General features: G+C 42.4%; 1 protein-coding gene across 1 annotated transcript in view; it reads left to right on the forward strand.

Annotated features, from left to right (window-relative positions):
• The window catches only part of LOC139754661 (ethanolamine-phosphate phospho-lyase-like), a 290,015-nt gene that overhangs the window by 130,247 nt on the left and 135,315 nt on the right, over positions 1-24,453 (forward strand). Inside the window, exons 4-5 of the mRNA XM_071672194.1 lie at positions 2,259-2,333; positions 14,844-14,989. Coding sequence (XP_071528295.1) covers positions 2,259-2,333; positions 14,844-14,989 — 221 coding nt within the window. The remainder of the gene's footprint in view (positions 1-2,258; positions 2,334-14,843; positions 14,990-24,453) is intronic.

The raw sequence follows: 24,453 nt of genomic DNA on the forward strand, positions 1-24,453 counted from the left end.
CATACCAAGTTTGCTAGTCAGTGCTTACTGATCCGCTAGTACCCCAGCCTTGTCAACAGACTTCACTTCTTGATCAGTTAGATTATTCAGCACTTCAAGTATCATTAATTCTTAAATTTCCACAAACGCACAAACTTGTTCGGAGCATAGCCACTGCGTGCATATATCGCCCTTTTCACGAAAATACTATGAAGGTTTGATTAGGACTCTTATTCTTAGCTCTGAATTTGCATCTATGCTTCTGGATTTAACTCATAAGCTCTCAGCGCAACCTCCTTCATGTCCTCATAATCAGTATATTGGTCACTAGACAACGTGGCGCATGCAATCCGAGCCTTACCAACAAGGACAGGTTGTAAAAAAATCGACCAAGATGACTTTGGCCAAGAGAGCTGATTGGCAACATTTTCAAACTTACGGAAATGTTTAGTTACGTCATTTTCAAAGAACTTTGGTATAAAACTTTTGTTTCTCACATGATCAAACGCTGGTTCTGGTTGTGACTTGCCCTGTCATAAGTCCTCGTTCCAAAGTTAACCTAATCTGCCCAGTCCATTCCCTCTGTACCTGTAGTTTAGCTTGTTCTTTTTCTGTGTTAAGTTTAGCAATCTGTAGTTAGAACTGCAAGTATTCAGGATTAACATTAACATCACTATAATGCTGGGGAGGGATTAAAGATTTGACTGACTTTGATGAGGGGACGCTATCATCAACATTAGCTTCAACATCTGGCACATTACCTATGAGCTATTTGCCAATGAACTGATTTATTATGAGTCTCGAATTCTGCTCTATGAGAATTTCGGTCGTACACCACTCCCAACCCATCAGGAGTAAGCCTTAGCTCACAAGTTGTTAAAGATCTAACATCACTGGGAGAGGGCTCAGACCGACAGAAATGTTTAACATCAGTGTTACTGGTCAACAGCATGATTAATGAACAAGGAAAGAGACTCCATAAAGATAATAAAAATCCTGGTGAGGTCACCAATTTCTTTGTTACACAACTCTGGATAATGCTATCTTAAAGTTATGGGATGAAATTAAACACCAGGGTTAAAACTGCGTATAATACAAGGAATAAAGAGTACAAGGTAATAAAAGCACATTAATTGGGCACAAGCATTTACGTAACATTCCATATTTTGTGTAAGATTTCAAACCAGATGATTTCTTTCCTTTATGACAATTTGACTTTAGAAACATGATACAAGATACTCTTATTTATTGGGCAATTCCGTGCCAAGTTACACGACATTGTTACACTCAGAAATATGACACGATACACTTTATCGATGGGCAATTCCATGAGGCAAGTTACAATACACTATGACACTCAGACTAATTGACAGACACAGTGTGACACCATAGAGTTTAGTGTGGCGCCACTTTACTTGGTAGGCAAGTGATGGCTGAAGGATTCATGGCCAAGCAGTCATCAGGGGCTTTTATTGAAGGGGGAGCGAGCAAGGAGCGTCCAACCCCACCCTGACCTGAAATTCTCAACTGTGTTTGGGAGAAATGACCAAGTACAGTTAGTCCTGATTGGCTGAAGGCCGGATTGAAACACCCTCATCCCAACTGTGATTAGAGGAGGGTGGCCCATAGTGCCACTCCTGATTGGCTTGAGGCCTAAGGTCTGGCTCTCATCTTGCTTAAGGCCCAACCCCCCATCCTTATGTTAAAGAACAATATAGGGGAAGTCATATTTCATAGCGATGACCTCTTCTCTTGACCGTAACTGTCTTGCGCCAAGGGAGAAGGGAAGGAAAATGTCAGTCCTAAGAGCTGGGCAGACCACACATGATGACATGGTGAACTGAGGTTCTTTCAAGCCACCCTGGGACAGGACAAGGTCCCCGTTCAGGCCCTGGCCATTATGCTGCCATATCCTATAACATAAACTTTACCTACAGCATAAACATATATGGAACACACGTTTGTAACAGATTCCAAGCCAAGATAACAGAGGCCCTGGTCACCACTTTGCCGTATCCTATAACAGAAACATCACCTACAGCATAAACACATATGGGACACATATGTTCGCAATGATATTTTTTTTTACGTTCTGCCTACACCTCACAAAAGTCATGATTAGATTGATTGTCTCTTTTTTTTTATTTGAAGGGATTATTGTATTAGTTCTCATAGTTTCTTTGTGGAAGAAAAAGAACTTGTCACTTGAAATAACACCTTGCAAACAAAAAGTGAAATTATTTTCAAGAAATATTTATGCTTATCTTTTTATTTAACAGGTCTGAAGCCAATGACTTAGCTTTGAGACTTGCAAGATCTTATACAAATAGGATGGATGTTGTTGTATTTGATGAGTAAGTTTGATTCATAGTATTTGTATTGAATTTTTCCTCACATTGGAAACTTGAGTAATGTAGAATGTTCTTATGCTAAGGTTTTCATAATGATAAGCTATTTGACAATAGGTTGAAATATTTATCATTAAGTTTCAAATAAATTAACTCCATTGCTGTTCCACTATGAGGTGGAATGCAAAATTGAATGTTTTAGGAATGTTACTCAGAAGGATCTTTGCTTTGAAGAACATATGTGAGAAATACTTAGAAAAACAGATGGATTTGCATGTACCATTTATGGATCTGGAGAAGGCATATGATAGGGTTGATAGAGATGCTTTGTGGAAGTTTTCAAGGGTATATGGTGTGGGAGGTAAGTTGCTAGAAGCAGTGAAAAGTTTTTATCAAGGATATAAGGCATGTGTACGAGTAGGAAGAGAGGAGAGTGATTGGTTCCCAGTGAATGTCGGTTTGCAGCAGGGTTGTGTGATGTTCCCAAGGTTGTTTTAATTTGTTTATGGATATGGTGTTTAGGGAGGTAAATGGAGGAGTTTTGGAGAGAGGGGCAAGTATGCAGTCTCTTATGGATAAGAGGGCTTGGGAAGTGTCAGTTGTTGTTTGCTGATGATACAGCTCTATTGCCTAATTCATGTGAGAAACCACAGTGGTTGGTGACTGAGTTTGGAAAAGTGTGTGAAAGGAGAAACTTGAGAGTAAATGTGAAAAAGAGCAAGGTAATTAGGTTCAGTAGGGTTGAGGGAGAAGTTAGCTGGGATTTAAGTTTGAATGGAGAAAAACTGAAAGAAGTGAAGTGTTTTAGATATCTGGGAGTGGACTTAAGAGCAAATGGAGCCATTGAAGCAGAATTGAATCACGGGATGGGGGAGGGAGCAAAGGTTCTGGGAACGATGAAGAATGTGTGGAAGGAGAGAAGGTTATCTTAGAGAGCAAAAATGGGTATGTTTGAAGGAATAGTAGTTCCAACAATGTTATATGTGTTGTTAGGCGTTGGCTATAGATAGGGTTCTATGGAGGAGGGTAGATGTGTTGGAAATGAAATGTATGAGGACAGTATGTGCTGTGAGATGGTTTGATCGAGTAGGTAGTGAAAGGGTAAGAGAGAAGTTTGGAAATAAAAAGAGTGTGGTTGAGAGAGCAGAAGAGGGTGTGTTGAAAAGGTTTGGACACATGGAGAGTGAGTGTGGCAGAAGAGGGTGTGTTGAAATGATTTCAACCCATGGAGAGAATAAGTATGGAAAGATTGACAAAGAGGATATATGTATCAGAGGTGAAGAGAACAAGGAGAAGTGGGAGACCAAATTGGAGGAGGAAGGATGGAGTGAAAAAGATTTTGAGCAGTTGGGACTTGAACGTGCAGGAGGGTGAGGTGTGCAAGGAATAGAATGAATTGGAATAATGTGGTATACTGGGGTTGATATGCTGTCAGTGGACTGAACCAGGGCATGTGAAAGGTCTGCGGTAAACCATGGAAAGGTCTGTGGGGCCTGGATGTGGATAGGGAGCTGTGGCTTCGGTGCATTACACATGTCAGCTAGAGACTGAGTGTGAATGAATGTGGCCTTCTTTGTCTGAAGTGAGGGGTAGCGATGCTACTTCCTGTGTGGTGGGGTATTGACAGAAATGGATTAAGGCAAGCAAGTATGGATATGTATATTTTTATTTTATTTATTATACTTTGTCGCTGTCTCCCGCGTTTGCGAGGTAGCGCAAGGAAACAGACGAAAGAAATGGCCCAACCCCCCCCCCATACACATGTATATACATACGTCCACACACGCAAATATACATACCTACACAGCTTTCCATGGTTTACCCCAGACGCTTCACATGCCCTGCTTCAATCCACTGACAGCACGTCAACCCCGGTATACCACATCGATCACACAGAATCTTTTTCACTCCATCTTTCCACCTCCAATTTGGTCTCCCTCTTCTCCTCGTTCCCTCCACCTCCGACACATATATCCTCTTGGTCAATCTTTCCTCACTCATCCTCTCCATGTGCCCAAACCACTTCAAAACACCCTCTTCTGCTCTCTCAACCACGCTCTTTTTATTTCCACACATCTCTCTTACCCTTACATTACTCACTTGATCAAACCACCTCACACCACACATTGTCCTCAAACATCTCATTTCCAGCACATCCATCCTCCTGCGCACAACTCTATCCATAGCCCACGCCTCGCAACCATACAACGTTGTTGGAACCACTATTCCTTCAAACATACCCATTTTTGCTTTCCGAGATAATGTTCTCGACTTCCACACATTCTTCAAGGCTCCCAGGATTTTCGCCCCCTCCCCCACCCTATGATCCACTTCCGCTTCCATGGTTCCATCCGCTGCCAGATCCACTCCCAGATATCTAAAACACTTCACTTCCTCCAGTTTTTCTCCATTCAAACTCACCTCCCAATTGACTTGACCCTCAACCCTACTGTACCTAATAACCTTGCTCTTATTCACATTTACTCTTAACTTTCTTCTTCCACACACTTTTCCAAACTCAGTCACCAGCTTCTGCAGTTTCTCACATGAATCAGCCACCAGCGCTGTATCATCAGCGAACAACAACTGACTCACTTCCCAAGCTCTCTCATCCCCAACAGACTTCATACTTGCCCCTCTTTCCAAAACTCTTGCATTTACCTCCCTAACAACCCCATCCATAAACAAATTAAACAACCATGGAGACATCACACACCCCTGCCGCAAACCTACATTCACTGAGAACCAATCACTTTCCTCTCTTCCTACACGTACACATGCCTTACATCCTCGATAAAAACTTTTCACTGCTTCTAACAACTTTCCTCCCACACCATATATTCTTAATACCTTCCACAGAGCATCTCTATCAACTCTATCATATGCCTTCTCCAGATCCATAAATGCTACATACAAATCCATTTGCTTTTCTAAGTATTTCTCACATACATTCTTCAAAGCAAACACCTGATCCACACATCCTCTACCACTTCTGAAACCACACTGCTCTTCCCCAATCTGATGCTCTGTACATGCTTTCACCCTCTCAATCAATACCCTCCCATATAATTTACCAGGAATACTCAACAAACTTATACCTCTGTAATTTGAGCACTCACTCTTATCCCCTTTGCCTTTGTACAATGGCACTATGCACGCATTCCGCCAATCCTCAGGCACCTCACCATGAGTCATACATACATTAAATAACCTTACCAACCAGTCAACAATACAGTCACCCCCTTTTTTAATAAATTCCACTGCAATACCATCCAAACCTGCTGCCTTGCCGGCTTTCATCTTCCGCAAAGCTTTCACTACCTCTTCTCTGTTTACCAAATCACTTTCCCTAACCCTCTCACTTTGCACACCACCTCGACCAAAACACCCTATATCTGCCACTCTATCATCAAACACATTCAACAAACCTTCAAAATACTCACTCCATCTCCTTCTCACATCACCACTACTTGTTATCACCTCCCCACTTGCGCCCTTCACCGAAGTTCCCATTTGCTCCCTTGTCTTACGCACTTTATTTACTTCCTTCCAGAACATCTTTTTATTCTCCCTAAAATTTAATGTATATATATATATGTATATAATGTATATATTTATTATACTTTGTCACTGTCTCCCGTGTTAGCGAGGTAGCGCAAGGAAACAGACGAAAGAATGGCCCAACCCACCCATATACACATGTATATACATACACGTCTACACACAGACATGTACATATATACACATGTATATAATTCTTACTGTCTGCCCTTATTCATTCCCGTCGCCACCCCGCCACACATAAAATGACAACCCTCTTCCCTCGTATATGCACGAGGTAGTGCTAGAAAAAGACAACAAAGGATGGAACCATGGAAGCGGAAGTGAATCATAGGGTGGAGGAGGGGGTGAAAGTTCTGGGAGCGTTGAAAAATGTGTGGAAGTCGAGAACGTTATCTTGGAAAGCAAAAATGGGTATAGGCTGAAGACAGGGTTGTATGGATGAGGGTAGATGTGCTAGAAATGAGATGTTTGAGGACAATATGTGGTGTGAGATGTTTTGATCAAGTAAGTATTGAAAGAGTAAGAGAGATGTGTGGTAATAAAAAGTCTGTGGTTCAGAGAGCAGAAGAGGGTGTCTTGAAATGGTTTGGTCACATGGAGGGAATGAGTGAGGAAAGATTGGAAAAGAGGATATATGTGTCAGATGTGGAGGGAACGAGGAGAAGTGGGAGACTGAATTGGAGGGGGAGGGATGGTGTGAAGAAGAATTTGAGCGATCGGGGTGAATTGGAATGATGTGGTATACTGGTGTCTACTTGCTATCAGTAGATTGAACTAGGGCATGTGAAGCATCTGGTGTAAACCATGGAAAGTGTTGTGCAGCTTGGATGTGGAAAGAGCTGATGTTTCGGTGCATTACACATGACAGCTAGAGACAGACTTTGAGCGAATGTGGCCTCTGTTGTCTTTTCCTAGCACTATCTTGCACACACACGGGGGGGAAGGGGGGTGCCATTTCATGTGGGGCGGGATGGTGGCAGGAATGGATGAAGGTAGCATGTATGTATATGTATATGTGTATATATGTATATGTCTGTGTATCTATATGCTCATCCTCCTCGAAGGCTCAGATTGGGGTGTCTAAATATGTGTGGATGTAACCCAGATGAGAAAAAAGGAGAGATAGGTAGTATGTTTGAGGAAAGGAACCTGGATGTTTTGGCTCTTGAGTGAAACGAAGCTCAAGGGTAAAGGGGAAGAATGGTTTGGGAATGTCTTGGGAGTAAAGTCAGGGGTTAGTGAGAGAACAAGAGCAAGGGAAGGAGTAGCACTACTGAAACAGAAGTGGTGGGAGTATGTGATAGAGTGTAAGAAAGTAAACTCTAGATTGATATGGGTAAAACTGAAAGTGGATGGAGAGAGATGGGTGATTATTGGTGCATTTGCACCTGGGCATGAGAAGAAAGATCATGAGAGGCAAGTGTTTTGGGAGCAGCTGAGTGAGTATATTAGTAGTTTTGATGCATGAGACCGGGTTATAGTGATGGGTGATTTGAATGCAAAGGTGAGTAATATGGCAGTTGAGGGAATAATTGGTGTACATGGGATGTTCAGTGTTGTAAATGGAAATGGTGAAAAGCTTGTAGATTTATGTGCTAAAAAAAGGACTGGTGATTGGAAATACCTGGTTTAAAAAGAGAGATATACATAAGTGTATGTATGTAAGTAGGAGAGATGTCCAGAGAGTGTTATTGGATTACGTGTTAATTGATAGGCTCACGAAAGAGAGGCTTTTCGATGTTAATGTGCTGAGGTGCACGAAAGAGAGGCTTTTGGATGTTAATGTGCTGAGAGGTGCAACTGGAGGGATGTCTGATCATTATCTTGTGGAGGCTAAGGTGAAAATTTGTAGAGGTTTTCAGAAAAGAAGAGAGAATGTTGAGGTGAAAAGAGGGGTGAGAGTAAGTGAGCTTGGGAAGGAGACTTGTGTGATAGAGTACCAGGAGAGACTGAGTATAGAATGGAAAAAGGTGAGAACAAAGGAGGTAAGGGGAATGGGGGAGGAATGGGATGTATTTAGGGAATCAGTGATGGCTTGCACAAAAGATGATTGTGGCATGAGAAGAGTGGGAGGTGGGCAGATTAGAAAGGGTTGTGAGTGGTGGGATGAAGAAGTAAGATTATTAGTGAAAGAGAAGAGAGAGGCATTTGGATGATTTTTGCAGTAAAATAATGCAAATGAGTGGGAGATGTATAAAAGGAAGAGGCAGGAGGTCAAGAGAAAGGTGCAAAAGGTGAAAAAGAGGGCAAATGAGAGTTGGAGTGAGAGAGTATCATAAAATTTTAGGGAGAATAAAAAGATGTTTTGGAAGGAGGTAAATAAAGTGCATAAGACAAGGGAACAAATGGGAACTTCAGTGAAGGGGGCTAATGGGGAGGTAATAACAAGTAGTGGTGATGTGAGAAGATGGAGTGAGTATTTTGAAGGTTTGTTGAATGTGTTTGATGATAGAGTGGCAGATGTAGGGTGTTTTGGTCGAGGTGGTGTGCAAAGTGAGAAGGTTAGGGAAAATGATTTGGTAAACAGAGAAGAGGTAGTAAAAGCTTTGCGATAGATGAAAGCCGGCAAGGCAGTGGGTTTGGATGGTATTGCAGTGGAATTTATTAAAAAAGGGGATGACAGTATTATTGACTGGTTGGTAAGGTTATTTAATGTATGTATGACTCATAGTGAGGTGCCTGAGGATTGGCAGAATGCTTGCATAGTGCCATTGTAGAATGACAAAGGGGATAAGAGTGAGTGCTCAAATTACAGAGGTATAAGTTTCTTGAGTATTCCTGGTAAATTATATGGGAGGGTATTGATTGAGAGGGTGAAGGCAGGTACAGAGCATCAGATTGGGGAAGAGCAGTGTGGTTTCAGAAGTGGTAGAGGATGTGTGGATCAGGTGTTTGCTTTGAAGAATGTATGTGAGAAATACTTAGAAAAGTAAATGGATTTGTATGTAGCATTTATGGATCTGGAGAAGGCATATGATAGAGTTGATAGAGATGCTCTGTGGAAGGTATTAAGAATATATGGTGTGGGAGGGAAGTTGTTAGAAGCAGTGAAAAGTTTTTATCGAGGATGTAAGGCATGTGTACGCGTAGGAAGAGAGGAAAGTGATTGGTTCTCAGTGAATGTAGGTTTGCGGCAGGGGTGTGTGATGTCTCCATGGTTATTTAATTTGTTTATGGATGGGGTTGTTAGGGAGGTGAATGCAAGAGTCTTGAAAGAGGGGCAAGTATGCAGTCTGTTGTGGATGAAAGAGCTTGGGAAGTGAGTTAGTTGTTGTTCGCTGATGATACAGTGCTGGTGGCTGATTCATGTGAGAAACTGCAGAAGGTAGTGACTGAGTTTAGTAAAGTGTGTGAAAGAAGAAAGTTGAGAGTAAATGTGAATAAGAGCAAGGTTATTAGGTACAGTAGGGTTGAGGGACAAGTCAGTTGGGAGGTAAGTTTGAATGGAGAAAAACTCTCACCCTACTGCATGTTCAGGCCCTGATCACTCAAAATCTTTTTCACTCCATCCTTCCACCTCCAATTCTCCTCATTCCCTCTACCTCTGACGCATATATCTTCTTGGTCAATCTTCTCTCACTCATTCTCTCCATATAACCAAACCATTTCAAAACACCCTCTTCTGCTCTCTCAACCATACTCTTTTTATTACCACACATCTCTCTTACCCTATCATTACTTAATCAAACCACCTCACACCACATATTGTCCTCAAACATCTCATTTCCAGCACATCCACCCTCCTCCGCACAACTCTATCCACAGCCCACGCCTCACGACCATATAACATTGTTGGAACCACTATTCCTTCAAACATACCCACTTTTGCTTTCCAAAACAATGCTCTTGACTGCCACGCATTCTTTAGCGCTCCCAGAACTTTCGCCCCCTCCCCCATCTATGATTCACTTCCACTTCCATGGTTCCATCCGCTGCCAAATCCACTCCCAGATATCTAAAACGCTTCACTTCCTCCAGTTTTTCTCCATTCAAACTTACCTCCCAATTGACTTGTCCCTCAACCCCACTGTACCTAATAACCTTGCTCTTATTCACATTTACTCTCAGCTTTCTTCTTTCACACACTTTACCAAACTCAGTCACCAGCTTCTGCAGTTTCTCACATGAATCAGCCACCAGCGCTGTATCATCAGCGAACAACAACTGACTCACTTCACAAGCTCTCTCATCCACAACAGACTGCATACTTGCCACTCTTTCCAAAACTCTTGCATTCACCTCCCTAACAATCCCATCCATAAACAAAATAAACAACCATGGAGACATCACACACCCCTGCCGCAAACCTACATTCACTGAGAACCAATCACTTTCCTCTCTTCCTACACGTAGACATGCCTTACATCCTCGATAAAAACTTTTCACTGCTTCTAACAACTTGCCTCCCACACCATGTATTCTTAATACCTTCCACAGAGCATCTCTATCAACTCTATCATATGCCTTCTCCAGATCCATAAATGCTACATTCGAATCCATTTCCTTTTCTTAGTATTTCTCACATACATTCTTCAAAGCAAACACCTGATCCACAGATCCTCTACCACTTCTGAAACCACACTGCTCTTCCCCAGTCTGATACTCTGTACATGCCTTCACCCTCACAATCAATACCCTCCCATATAATTTGCCAGGAATACTCAACAAACTTATACCTCTGAAATTTGAGCACTCACTTTTATCCTTTTTGCCTTTGTACAATGGCACTATGCAAGCATTCCACCAATCCTCAGGCACCTCACTATGAGTCATACATACATTAGATAACCTTACCAACCTGTCAACAATACAGTCACCCCCTTTTTTTAATAAATTCTACTGCAATACTATCCAAACCTGCTGCCTTGCCGGCTTTCATCTTAAAAAATCACCCTTTATCTGCCACTGTATCATCAAACACATTCAACAAACCTTCAAAATACTCTCTCCATCTTCTCACATCACCACTTGTTATCACCTCCCCATTAGCCCCCTTCACTGAAGTTCCCATTTGTTCCCTTGTCTTATGCACTTTCTTTACCTCCTTCCAAAACATCTTTTTATCCTCCCTGAAATTTAATGATACTCTCTCACCCCAACTCTCATTTGCCCTCTTTTTCACCTCTTGCACCTTTCTTTTGACCTCCTGCCTCTTTCCTTTATACATCCCCAGTCATTTGCATTATTTCCCTGCAAAATTCGTCCAAATGCCTCTCTCTTCTCTTTCACTAATAATCTTACCTCTTTATCCCACCAGTCACTGCCCTTTCTAATCTGCCCACCTCCCACACTTCTCATGCCACAAGCATCTTTTGCACAAGCTATCACTGCTTCCCTAAATACATCCCATTCCTCCCCCACTCCCCTTACTTACTTTGCTCTCACCTTTTTCCATTCTGTACTCAGTCTCTCTTGGTACTTCCTCACACAAGTCTCCTTCCCAAGCTCACTTACTCTCACCACTCTTTTCACCCCAACATTCTCTCTTCTTTTCCGAAAACCTCTTCAAATCTTCACCTTTGCCTCCATAAGATAATGATCAGACATCCCTCCAGTTGCACCTCTCAGCACATTAACCAAAAGTCTCTCTTTTGTGCGCTTATCAGTTAACACGTAATCCAATAACACTCTCTGACCATCTCTCCTACTTACATACGTGTGTATGTGTATATCTTTTTGAACCAGGTATTCCCAATCGCCAGTCCTTTTTCAGCACATAAATCTACAGGCTCTTCACCATTTCCATTTACAACACTGAACACCCCATGTATACCAGTTATTCCCTCAACTGCCACATTACTCACCTTTGCATTCAAATCACCCATCACTATAACCTGGTCTCGTGCATCAAAACTACTAACACACTCACTCAGCTGCTCCCAAATCACTTGTCGCTCATGATCTTTCTTCTCATGCCCAGGTGCATATGCACCAATAATCACCCATCTCTCTCCATCCACTTTCAGTTTTACCCATATCAATCTAGAGTTTACTTTCTTACACTCTGTCACATACTCCCACCACTCCTGTTTCAGGAGTAGTGCTTCTCCTTCCCTTGCTCTTGTCCTCTCACTAACCCCTGACTTTACTCTCAAGACATTCCCAAACCACTCTTCCCCTTTACCCTTGAGTTTCGTTTCACTCATTAGCGGTAATGCAAGGAAACAGATGAAAGAATGGCCCAACCCACCCACATACACTTGTATATATATACATTTCCACACATGAACATATACAAACCTATACATCTCAGTGTATATATATATATATATATATATATATATATATATATATATATATATATATATATATATATATATATACACATGCACACGTATACATATATACACTTGTATATAATTCATACTGTCTGCCCTTATTCATTCCCATTGCCACCCCGCCACACATGAAATAACAACCCCCTCCCCCGGCATATGTGCGAGGTAGCGCCAGGAAGACAACAAAGGCCACATTCATTCACACACAGCCTCTAGCTGTCATGTATAATGCACCGAAACCACAGCTCCCTTTCCATGTGCAGGCCCCACAAAACTTTCCATGGTCTACCCCAGACGCTTCACATTCCCTGGTTCAATCCATTGACAGCAGGTCGACCCCGGTATACCACATCGTTCCAGTTCACTTTATTGCTTGCATGCCCTTCACCCTCCTGCATGTTCAGGTCCCATTCACTCAAAGTCTTTTTCACTCCATCTTTCCACCTTCAATGTGGTCTCCCACTTCTCCTCGTTCCCTCCACCTCTGACACATATATCCTCTTGGTCAATCTTTCCTCACTCATTCTCTCCATGTGACCAAACCACTTCAAAACACCCTCTTCTGCTCTCTCAACCACTTTCTTTTTATTTCCACACATCTCTCTAACCCTTTCATTACTTACTCGATCAAAGCACCTCATGCCTTCTAAAAGTGGAAACAGAAGAAGTAATCACATGGGGAGTGCTCATCCTCCTCGAAGGCTCAGATTGGGGTGTCTAAATGTGTGTGGATGTAACCAAGATGAGAAAAAGGTATGTTTGAGGAAAAGAACCTGGATGTTTTGGCTCTGAGTGAAACAGAGCTCAAGGATAAAGGGGAAGAGTGGTTTGGGAATGTTTTGGGAGTAAAGTCAGGGGTTGGTGAGAGGACAAGAGCAAAGGAAGGGGTAGCACTACTCTTGAAATGGGAGTTGTTGGTGTATATAATAGAGTGTAAGAAAGTAGACTCTAGATTGATATGGGTAAAACTGAAAGTGGATGGAGAGAGATGGATGATTATTGATGCCTCTGTACCTGGGCATGAAAAGAAATATCATGAGAGGCAAATGTTTTGGGAGCAGCTGAGTGAGTGTCTTAGCAGGTTTGATGCACGAGACCAGGTTATAGTGATGGGTGATTTGAATGTAAAGGTGAATAATGTGGCAGTTGAGGGAATAATTGGTGTACATGGGGTGTTCAGTGCTGTAAATGGAAATGGTAGAGCTTGTATATTTTTGTGCTGGAAAAGGACTGGTGATTGGGAAAACGAGATGCGTGGGAGGTGGGCAGATTAGAAAGGGTAGTGAGTAGTGGGATGAAGAAGTAAGATTATTAGTGAAAGAGATGAAAGGCATTTGGATGATTTTTGTAGGGAAATAGTGCAAATGACTGGGAGATTTATGAAAGAAAGAGGCAGGAGGTCAAGAGGAAGGTGCAAGAGGTGAAACAGATGGCAAATGAGAGTTGGTGTGAGAGAATTTCATTGAATTTTAGGGAGAATGAAACATTGCTTTGGAAGGAGATAAATAAAGTGCATAAGACAGGAGAACAAATGGGAACATTGGTGAAGGGGCTAATGGGGAGGTAATAACAAGTAATGGTGATGTGAGAAGGAAATCGAGTGAGTATTTTGAAGGTTTGTTGAATGTGTTAGATAATAGAGTGCCAGATATAGGATGTTTTGGTCGAGGTGGTGTGCGAAGTGAGAGGGTTAGGGAGAATGGTTTGGTAAACAGAGAAGAGTTAGTGAAAGCTTTGAGGAAGATGAAAGCTGGCAAGGCGGTGGGTTTGGATGGTATTGCAGTGTAATTTATTAAAAAAGAGGGTGACTCTGTTGTTGACTGGTTGGTGAATGCAAGAGTTTTGGAGAGAGGGGCAAGTATGCAGTCTTTTGTGGATGAGAGGGCTTGGGAAGTGAGTCAGTTGTTGTTTGTTGATGATACAGCACTGGTGGCTGATTCGGATGAGAAACTGCAGAAGCTGGTGACTGAGTTTGGTAGTGTGTGAAAGAAGAAAGCTGACAGTAAACTTGAATAAGATCAAGGTTATTAGGTATAGTAGGGTTGAGGGACAAGTCAATTGGGAGGTAAGTTTGAATGGAGAATAACTGGAGTAAGTGAAGTGTTTTAGATATCTGGGAGTGGATGTAGCAGCGGATGGAACCATGAAGCAGAAGTGAGTCACAGGGTGGGGGAGGGGACGAAGGCTCTGGGAGCGTTGAAGAATGTGTGGAAGGTGAGAACATTATTTTGGAGAGCTAAAATGGGTATGTTTGAAGGAATGATGGTTCCAACAATGTTATATGGTTGTGAGGTGTGGGGTATAGATAGGGTTGTCTGGAGGAGGGTGGATGTGTTGGAAATGAGATGTTTAAGGCCCCCCTTTACCATCCCAGTTACTGCATAATCACCCCTAGTAATATCAGCCATAGTAACATCATACACCCAGTTGTGGACTGCCCTTCACCTGGAGCCACTCACTATTCTTCCTATTCATACATGCTTCTCACTGCTTTTAGTAGCATTCCTCCCTAACCACATATTCATAGACTATTTGCAGGGCATCTTTGTTAACCCAAACGTTTGCTTTCTCCAGATCCATTAATGTTACTGTATTTACAATGGTTAGTTAGTTTGTGTGAATAAGCTTTCAAACGTTTGTAATTTAATATTATGATTTTCTTTTGTTTGTACAGAGCATATCATGGAAATCTAGGAAATTTGATTGATATTAGTCCAAAAATGTTCAAGCGAATGGCCCAAGGAAAAAAAGAATTTGTCCATGTCATTCCCTACCCAGACATATATCGAGGACCATATCGAGAAGATGATCTGCGAGCAGGTGAGGCATGGAAATTTAGCAAGATAGTAAACATGAAAGTAGCTTGACTTGGAAGTAGATTTTTTTCTAAACGGTATATCCTCCTGAATCTAGGAAAACTGATGTGCAAGGATGTCAGGTTTTTGGGACATTTTGGGTTTGAGGAGAAGTATAATGCACCATGTAATACATATACTGTTTATGAGTTCTTATGCTGGATTTGTGAAAAGAATTTGGGTAAAAATATTTCAACCATTTGGTATCTTTTTGACCTGTAGATAATTATCTTACCCACTTAGCAGTGCACCCACTTGGGCAAAATGTCCACAACCTGTAAAAGCTTTCCTCTTCCTGGATACTTGAACATAGCCAGAAAATTGTTGTAGGGGCCATGGATGCAACAAAATGTTTATGAAAGGCATAGAGTTACCATATAGATACAAGCATAGAATTAAGCAGTTCACATATTATTCAAGGTATATTTTACAATGTGTATACATAATTTAAGATAAGCAGTCAGTGTATTAATTCATGCAAATTTTCTCATTAGGCTTGGGAGATATACTGTATCAGATGCTTCAAGGAAATGTAAAAATTTTTGATTTTCAAACTTCTGCAAAATGGTATACTGTAGATTCATAAGGTTATGTTTTTAGATTTGGTGCAAAACTGCAGTTGTTTAAATGAAGATGGAGAAGTTATTATATTCCAACATAACCAATTTTTTCTTTTAACTGCGATAATGAATGTTAAATATGAAGCATCTAGGGTAAACCAGGGAAAGGTGTATGGGGCTTGGGTGTGCATAGTAAGCTGTGGTTTCAATGCATTACACATGAGAGTTAGAGACTGAGTGTGGACAAATGTGGCCTTTTTTGTCCGTTTTCCTGGTGCTACCTTACTGAAGTGGGGGGTAGCGATGCTGTTTCCTGTGGGCTGGGGTAGCGACAGGAATGGATGATGGCAAGCAAGTATGAATATGGACAAGTATATATATGTATATGTCTATGTGTTTGTATGTATATGTTGATTTGTATATTGTGTGTGTGTGTGTGTATATATATATTATTTTTTTTTTTTATACTTTGTCGCTGTCTCCCGCGTTTGCGAGGTAGCGCAAGGAAATAGACGAAAGAAATGGCCCAACCCCCCCCCCCATACACATGTATATACATACGTCCACACACGCAAATATACATACCTACACAGCTTTCCATGGTTTACCCCAGACGCTTCACATGCCTTGATTCAATCCACTGACAGCACGTCAGCCCCGGTATACCACATCGCTCCAATTCACTCTATTCCTTGCCCTCCTTTCACCCTCCTGCATGTTCAGGCCCCGATCACACAAAATCTTTTTCACTCCATCTTTCCACCTCCAATTTGGTCTCCCTCTTCTCCTTGTTCCCTCCACGTCCGACACATATAACCTCTTAGTCAATCTTTCCTCACTCATCCTCTACATGTGCCCAAACCACTTCAAAACACCCTCTTCTGCTCTCTCAACCACGCTCTTTTTATTTCCACACATCTCTCTTACCCTTACGTTACTCACTCGATCAAACCACCTCACACCACACATTGTCCTCAAACATCTCATTTCCAGCACATCCATCCTCATGCGCACAACTCTATCCATAGCCCATGCCTCGCAACCATACAACATTGTTGGAACCACTATTCCTTCAAACATACCCATTTTTGCTTTACGAGATAATGTTCTCGACTTCCACACATTCTTCAAGGCCCCCAGAATTTTCGCCCCCTCCCCCACCCTATGATCCACTTCCGCTTCCATGGTTCCATCCGCTGCCAGATCCACTCCCAGATATCTAAAACACTTCACTTCCTCCAGTTTTTCTCCATTCAAACTCACCTCCCAATTGACTTGACCCTCAACCCTACTGTACCTAATAACCTTGCTCTTATTCACATTTACTCTTAACTTTCTTCTTCCACACACTATACCAAACTCAGTCACCAGCTTCTGCAGTTTCACACATGAATCAGCCACCAGCGCTGTGTCATCAGCGAACAACAACTGACTCACTTCCCAAGCTCTCTCATCCCCAACAGACTTCATACTTGCCCCTCTTTCCAAAACTCTTGCATTTACCTCCCTAACAACCCCATCTATAAACAAATTAAACAACCATGGAGACATCACACACCCCTGCCGCAAACCTACATTCACTGAGAACCAATCACTTTCCTCTCTTCCTACACGTACACATGCCTTACATCCTCGATAAAAACTTTTCACTGCTTCTAACAACTTTCCTCCCACACCATATATTCTTAATACCTTCCACAGAGCATCTCTATCAACTCTATCATATGCCTTCTCCAGATGCATAAATGCTACATACAAATCCATTTGCTTTTCTAAGTATTTCTCACATACATTCTTCAAAGCAAACACCTGATCCACACATCCTCTACCACTTCTGAAACCACACTGCTCTTCCCCAATCTGATGCTCTGTACATGCCTTCACCCTCTCAATCAATACCCTCCCATATAATTTACCAGGAATACTCAACAAACTTATATGTATATATTTTCTTTCATACTATTCGCCATCTCCCACATTAGCGAGGTAGCGTTAAGAACAGAGGGCTGGGCCTTTGAGGGAATATCCTCACCTGGCCCCATTCTCTGTCCCTTCAAAAAAAAAAAAAAAAAAAAAAAAAAAAAAAAAGAGGGGAGGATTTCCAGCCCACCGCTCCCTTCCCTTTTAGTCGCCTTCTACGACACGCAGGGAATATGTGGTAAAGTGTGTGGAAGAAGAAAGTTAAGAGTAAATGTGAATAAGAGCAAGGTTATTAGGTACAGTAGGGTTGAGGGTCAAGTCAATTGGGAGGTGAGTTTGAATGGAGAAAAACTGGAGGAAGTGAAGTGTTTTAGATATCTGGGAGTGGATCTGTCAGTGGATGGAACCATGGAAGCGGAAGTGGATCATAGGGTGGGGGAGGGGGCGAAAATTTTGGGAGCCTTGAAAAATGTGTGGAAGTCGAGAACATTATCTCGGAAAGCAAAAATGGGTATGTTTGAAGGAATAGTGGTTCCAACAATGTTGTATGGTTGCGAGGCGTGGGCTATGGATAGAGTTGTGCGCAGGAGGATGGATGTGCTGGAAATGAGATGTTTGAGGACAATGTGTGGTGTGAGGTGGTTTGATCGAGTAAGTAACGTAAGGGTAAGAGAGATGTGTGGAAATAAAAAGAGCGTGGTTGAGAGAGCAGAAGAGGGTGTTTTGAAATGGTTTGGGCACATGGAGAGAATGAGTGAGGAAAGATTGACCAAGAGGATATATGTGTCGGAGGTGGGGGGAACGAGGAGAAGAGGGAGACCAAATTGGAGGTGGAAAGATGGAGTGAAAAAGATTTTGTGTGATCGGGGCCTGAACATGCAGGAGGGTGTAAGGAGGGCAAGGAATAGAGTGAATTGGAGCGATGTGGTATATAGGGGTTGACGTGCTGTCAGTGGAGTAAATCAAGGCATGTGAAGCGTCTGGGGTAAACCATGGAAAGCTGTGTAGGTATGTATATTTGCGTGTGTGGACGTGTGTATGTACATGTGTATGGGGGGGGGGTTGGGCCATTTCTTTCGTCTGTTTCCTTGCGCTACCTCGCAAACGCGGGAGACAGCGACAAAGCAAAAGAAAAAAAAAAATATATATATATATATATATATATACATATATGAGAGAGTATCATTAAATTTTAGGGAGAATAAAAAGATGTTCTGGAAGGAGGTAAATAAAGTGCGTAAGACAAGGGAGCAAATGGGAACTTCAGTGAAGGGCGCAAATGGGGAGGTGATAACAAGTAGTGGTGATGTGAGAAGGAGATGGAGTGAGTATTTTGAAGGTTTGTTGAATGTGTTTGATGATAGAGTGGCAGATATAGGGTGTTTTGGTCGAGGTGGTGTGCAAAGTGCGAGGGTTAGGGAAAATGATTTGGTAAACAGAGAAGAGGTAGTAAAAGCTTTGCGGAAGATGAAAGCCGGCAAGGCAGCAGGTTTGGATGGTATTGCAGTGGAATTTATTAAAAAAGGGGGTGACTGTATTGTTGACTGGTTGGTAAGGTTATTTAATGTATGTATGACTCATGGTGAGGTGCCTGAGGATTTGCGGAATGCGTGCATAGTGCCATTGTACAAAGGCAAAGGGGATAAGAGTGAGTGCTCAAATTACAGAGGTATAAGTTTGTTGAGTATTCCTTGCAAATTGTATGGGAGGGTATTGATTGAGAGGGTGAAGGCATGTACAGAGCATCAGATTGAGGAAGAGCAGTGTGGTTTCAGAAGTGGTAGAGGATGTGTGGATCAGGTGTTTGCTTTGAAGAATGTATGTGAGAAATACTTAGAAAAGCAAATGGATTTGTATGTAGCATTTATGGATCTGGAGAAGGCATATGATAGAGTTGATAGAGATGCTCTGTGGAAGGTATTAAGAATATATGGTGTGGGAGGAAAGTTGTTAGAAGCAGTGAAAAGTTTTTATCGAGGATGTAAGGCATGTGTGTGTAGGAAGAGAGGAAAGTGATTGGTTCTCAGTGAATGTAGGTTTGCGGCAGGGGTGTGTGATGTCTCCATGGTTGTTTAATTTGTTTATGGATGGGGTTGTTAGGGAGGTGAATGCAAGAGTTTTGGAAAGAGGGGCAAGGATGAAGTCTGTTGGGGATGTGAGAGCTTGGGAAGTGAGTCAGTTGTTGTTCGCTGATGATACAGCGCTGGTGGCTGATTCATGTGAGAAACTGCAGAAGCTGGTGACTGAGTTTGGTAAAGTGTGTGAAAGAAGAAAGTTAAGAGTAAATGTGAATAAGAGCAAGGTTATTAGGTACAGTAGGGTTGAGGGTCAAGTCAATTGGGAGGTGAGTTTGAATGGAGAAAAACTGGAGGAAGTGAAGTGTTTTAGATATCTGGGAGTGGATCTGGCAGCGGATGGAAACATGGAAGCGGAAGTGGATCATAGGGTGGGGGAGGGGGCGAAAATTCTGGGAGCCTTGAGGAATGTGTGGAAGTTGAGAACATTATCTCGGAAAGCAAAAATGGGTATGTATGAAGGAATAGTGGTTCCAACAATGTTGTATGTTTGCGAGGCGTGGACTATGGATAGAGTTGTCCGCAGGAGGATGGATGTGCTGGAAATGAGATGTTTGAGGACAATGTGTGGTGTGAGGAGGTTTGATCGAGTAAGTAACGTAAGGGTAAGAGAGATATTTTTATATTTTTATTATACTTTGTCGCTGTCTCCCGCGTTTGCGAGGTAGCGCAAGGAAACAGACGAAAGAAATGGCCCCCCCCCATACACATGTATATACATACGTCCACACACGCAAATATACATACCTACACAGCTTTCCATGGTTTACCCCAGACGCTTCACATGCCTTGATTCAATCCACTGACAGCACGTCAACCCCGGTATACCACATCGCTCCAATTCACTCTATTCCTTGCCCTCCTTTCACCCTCCTGCATGTTCAGGCCCCGATCACACAAAATCTTTTTCACTCCATCTTTCCACCTCCAATTTGGTCTCCCTCTCCTCCTCGTTCCCTCCACCTCCGACACATATATCCTCTTGGTCAATCTTTCCTCACTCATTCTCTCCATGTGCCCAAACCACTTCAAAACACCCTCTTCTGCTCTCTCAACCACACTCTTTTTATTTCCACACATCTCTCTTACCCTTACGTTACTCACTCGATCAAACCACCTCACACCACACATTGTCCTCAAACATCTCATTTCCAGCACATCCATCCTCCTGCGCACAACTCTATCCATAGCCCACGCCTCGCAACCATACAACATTGTTGGAACCACTATTCCTTCAAACATACCCATTTTTGCTTTCCGAAATAATGTTCTCGACTTCCACACATTCTTCAAGGCCCCCAGAATTTTCGCCCCCTCCCCCACCCTATGACCCACTTCCGCTTCCATGGTTCCATCCGCTGCCAGATCCACTCCCAGATATCTAAAACACTTCACTTCCTCCAGTTTTTCTCCATTCAAACTCACCTCCCAATTGACTTGACCCTCAACCCTACTGTACCTAATAACCTTGCTCTTATTCACATTTACTCTTAACTTTCTTCTTCCACACATTTTACCAAACTCAGTCACCAGCTTCTGCAGTTTCTCACATGAATCAGCCACCAGCGCTGTATCATCAGCGAACAACAACTGACTCACTTCCCAAGCTCTCTCATCCCCAACAGACTTCATACTTGCCCCTCTTTCCAAAACTCTTGCATTTACCTCCCTAACAACCCCATCCATAAACAAATTAAACAACCATGGAGACATAACACACCCCTGCCGCAAACCTACATTCACTGAGAACCAATCACTTTCTTCTCTTCCTACACGTACACATGCCTTACATCCTCGATAAAAACTTTTCACTGCTTCTAACAACTTTCCTCCCACACCATATATTCTTAATACCTTCCACAGAGCATCTCTATCAACTCTATCATATGCCTTCTCCAGATCCATAAATGCTACATACAAATCCATTTGCTTTTCTAAGTATTTCTCACATACATTCTTCAAAGCAAACACCTGATCCACACATCCTCTACCACTTCTGAAACCACACTGAGAGAGATGTGTGGAAATAAGAAGAGCGTGGTTGAGAGAGCAGAAGAGGGTGTTTTGAAATGGTTTGGTCACATGGAGAGAATGAGTGAGGAAAGATTGACCAAGAGGATATATGTGTCGGAGTTGGAGGGAACGAGGAGAAGAGGGAGACCAAATTGGAGGTGGAAAGATGGAGTGAAAAAGATTTTGTGTGATCGGGGCCTGAACATGCAGGAGGGTGAAAGGAGGGCAAGGAATAGAGTGAATTGGAGCGATGTGGTATACTGGGGTTGAATTGCTATCAGTGGATTGAGTCAAGGCATGTGAAGCGTCTGGGGTAAACCATGGAAAGCTGTGTAGGTATGTATATTTGCGTGTGTGGACGTATGTATATACATGTGTATGGGGGTGGGTTGGGCCATTTCTTTCGTCTGTTTCCTTGCGCTACCTCGCAAATGCGGGAGACAGCGACAAAGTAAAAAAAAAAAAAAGTATATATATATGTATATATTTTTTTTCTTTTTCTTTTTTTTTTGCTTTGTCGCTGTCTCCCGCGTTTGTGAGGTAGCGCAAGGAAACAGACGAAAGAAATGGCCCAACCCACCCCCATACACACGTATATACAAACGTCCACACACGCAAAATACACATACCTACACAGCTTTCCATGGTTTACCCCAGACGCTTCACATGCCCCGATTCAATCCACTGACAGCACGTCAACCCCGGTATACCACATCGCTCCAATTCACTCTATTCCTTGCCCTCCTTTCACCCTCCTGCATGTTCAGGCCCCGATCACACAAAATCTTTTTCACTCCATCTTTCCACCTCCAATTTGGTCTCCCTCTTCTCCTCGTTCCCTCCACCAATGACACATATATCCTCTTGGTCAATCTTTCCTCACTCATTCTCTCCATGTGCCCAAACCATTTCAAAACACCCTCTTCTGCTCTCTCAACCACACTCTTTTTATTTCCACACATCTCTCTTACCCTTACGTTACTCACTCGATCAAACCACCTCACACCACACATTGTCCTCAAACATCTCATTTCCAGCACATCCATCCTCCTGCGCACAACTCTATCCATAGCCCACGCCTCGCAACCATACAACATTGTTGGAACCACTATTCCTTCAAACATACTCATTTTTGCTTTCCGAGATAATGTTCTCGACTTCCACACATTCTTCAAGGCTCCCAGAATTTTCGCCCCCTCCCCCACCCTATGATCCACTTCCGCTTCCATGGTTCCATCCGCTGCCAGATCCACTCCCAGATATCTAAAACACTTCACTTCCTCCAGTTTTTCTCCATTCAAACTCACCTCCCAATTGACTTGACCCTCAACCCTACTGTACCTAATAACCTTGCTCTTATTCACATTTACTCTTAACTTTCTTCTTTCACACACTTTACCAAACTCAGTCACCAGCTTCTGCAGTTTCTCACATGAATCAGCCACCAGCGCTGTATCATCAGCGAACAACAACTGACTCACTTCCCAAGCTCTCTCATCCCCAACAGACTTCATACTTGCCCCTCTTTCCAAAACTCTTGCATTCACCTCCCTAACAACCCCATCCATAAACAAATTAAACAACCATGGAGACATCACACACCCCTGCCGCAAACCTACATTCACTGAGAACCAATCACTTTCCTCTCTTCCTACACATCCTCGATAAAAACTTTTCACTGCTTCTAACAACTTGCCTCCCACACCATATATTCTTAATACCTTCCACAGAGCATCTCTATCAACTCTATCATATGCCTTCTCCAGATCCATAAATGCTACATACAAATCCATTTGCTTTTCTAAGTATTTCTCACATACATTCTTCAAAGCAAACACCTGATCCACACATCCTCTACCACTTCTGAAACCACACTGCTCTTCCCCAATCTGATGCTCTGTACATGCTTTCACCCTCTCAATCAATACCCTCCCATATAATTTACCAGGAATACTCAACAAACTTATACCTCTGTAATTTGAGCACTCACTCTTATCCCCTTTTCCTTTGTACAATGGCACTATGCACGCATTCCGCCAATCCTCAGGCACCTCACCGTGAGTCATACATACATTAAATAACCTTACCAACCAGTCAACAATACAGTCACCCCTTTTTTAAATTCCACTGCAATACCATCCAAACTTGCTGCCTTGCCGGCTTTCATCTTCCGCATATATATATATATATATATATATATATATATATATATATATATATATATATATATATATATATATATATATATATTATTTTTTTGCTTTGTCGCTGGCTCCCGCGTTTGCGTGGTAGTGCAAGGAAACAGACGAAAGAAATGGCCCAACCCACCCCCATACACATGTATATACATACACTTCCACACACGCAAATATACATACCTACACAGCTTTCCATGGTTTACGCCAGACGCATCACATGCCCTGATTCAATCCACTGACAGCACGTCAACCCTGGTATACCACATCGATCCAATTCACTCTATTCCTTGCCCTCCTTTCACCCTCCTGCATGTTCAGGCCCCGATCACAAAATCTTTTTCACTCCATCTATCCACCTCCAGTTTGGTCTCCCACTTCTCCTCGTTCCCTCCACCTCCGACACATATATCCTCTTGGTCAATCTTTCCTCACTCATTCTCTCCATGTGCCAAAAGCATTTCAAAACACCCTATTCTGCTCTCTCAACCACACTCTTTTTATTTCCACACATCTCTCTTACCCTTACGTTACTTACTCGATCAAACCACCTCACACCACACATTGTCCTCAAACATCTCATTTCCAGCACATCCATCCTCCTGCTCACAACTCTATCCATAGACCATGCCTCGCAACCATACAACATTCTTGGAACCACTATTC

The sequence above is a fragment of the Panulirus ornatus genome, chromosome 17, assembly GCF_036320965.1.
Source record: "Panulirus ornatus isolate Po-2019 chromosome 17, ASM3632096v1, whole genome shotgun sequence".
NCBI classification, from domain to species: domain Eukaryota; kingdom Metazoa; phylum Arthropoda; class Malacostraca; order Decapoda; family Palinuridae; genus Panulirus; species Panulirus ornatus.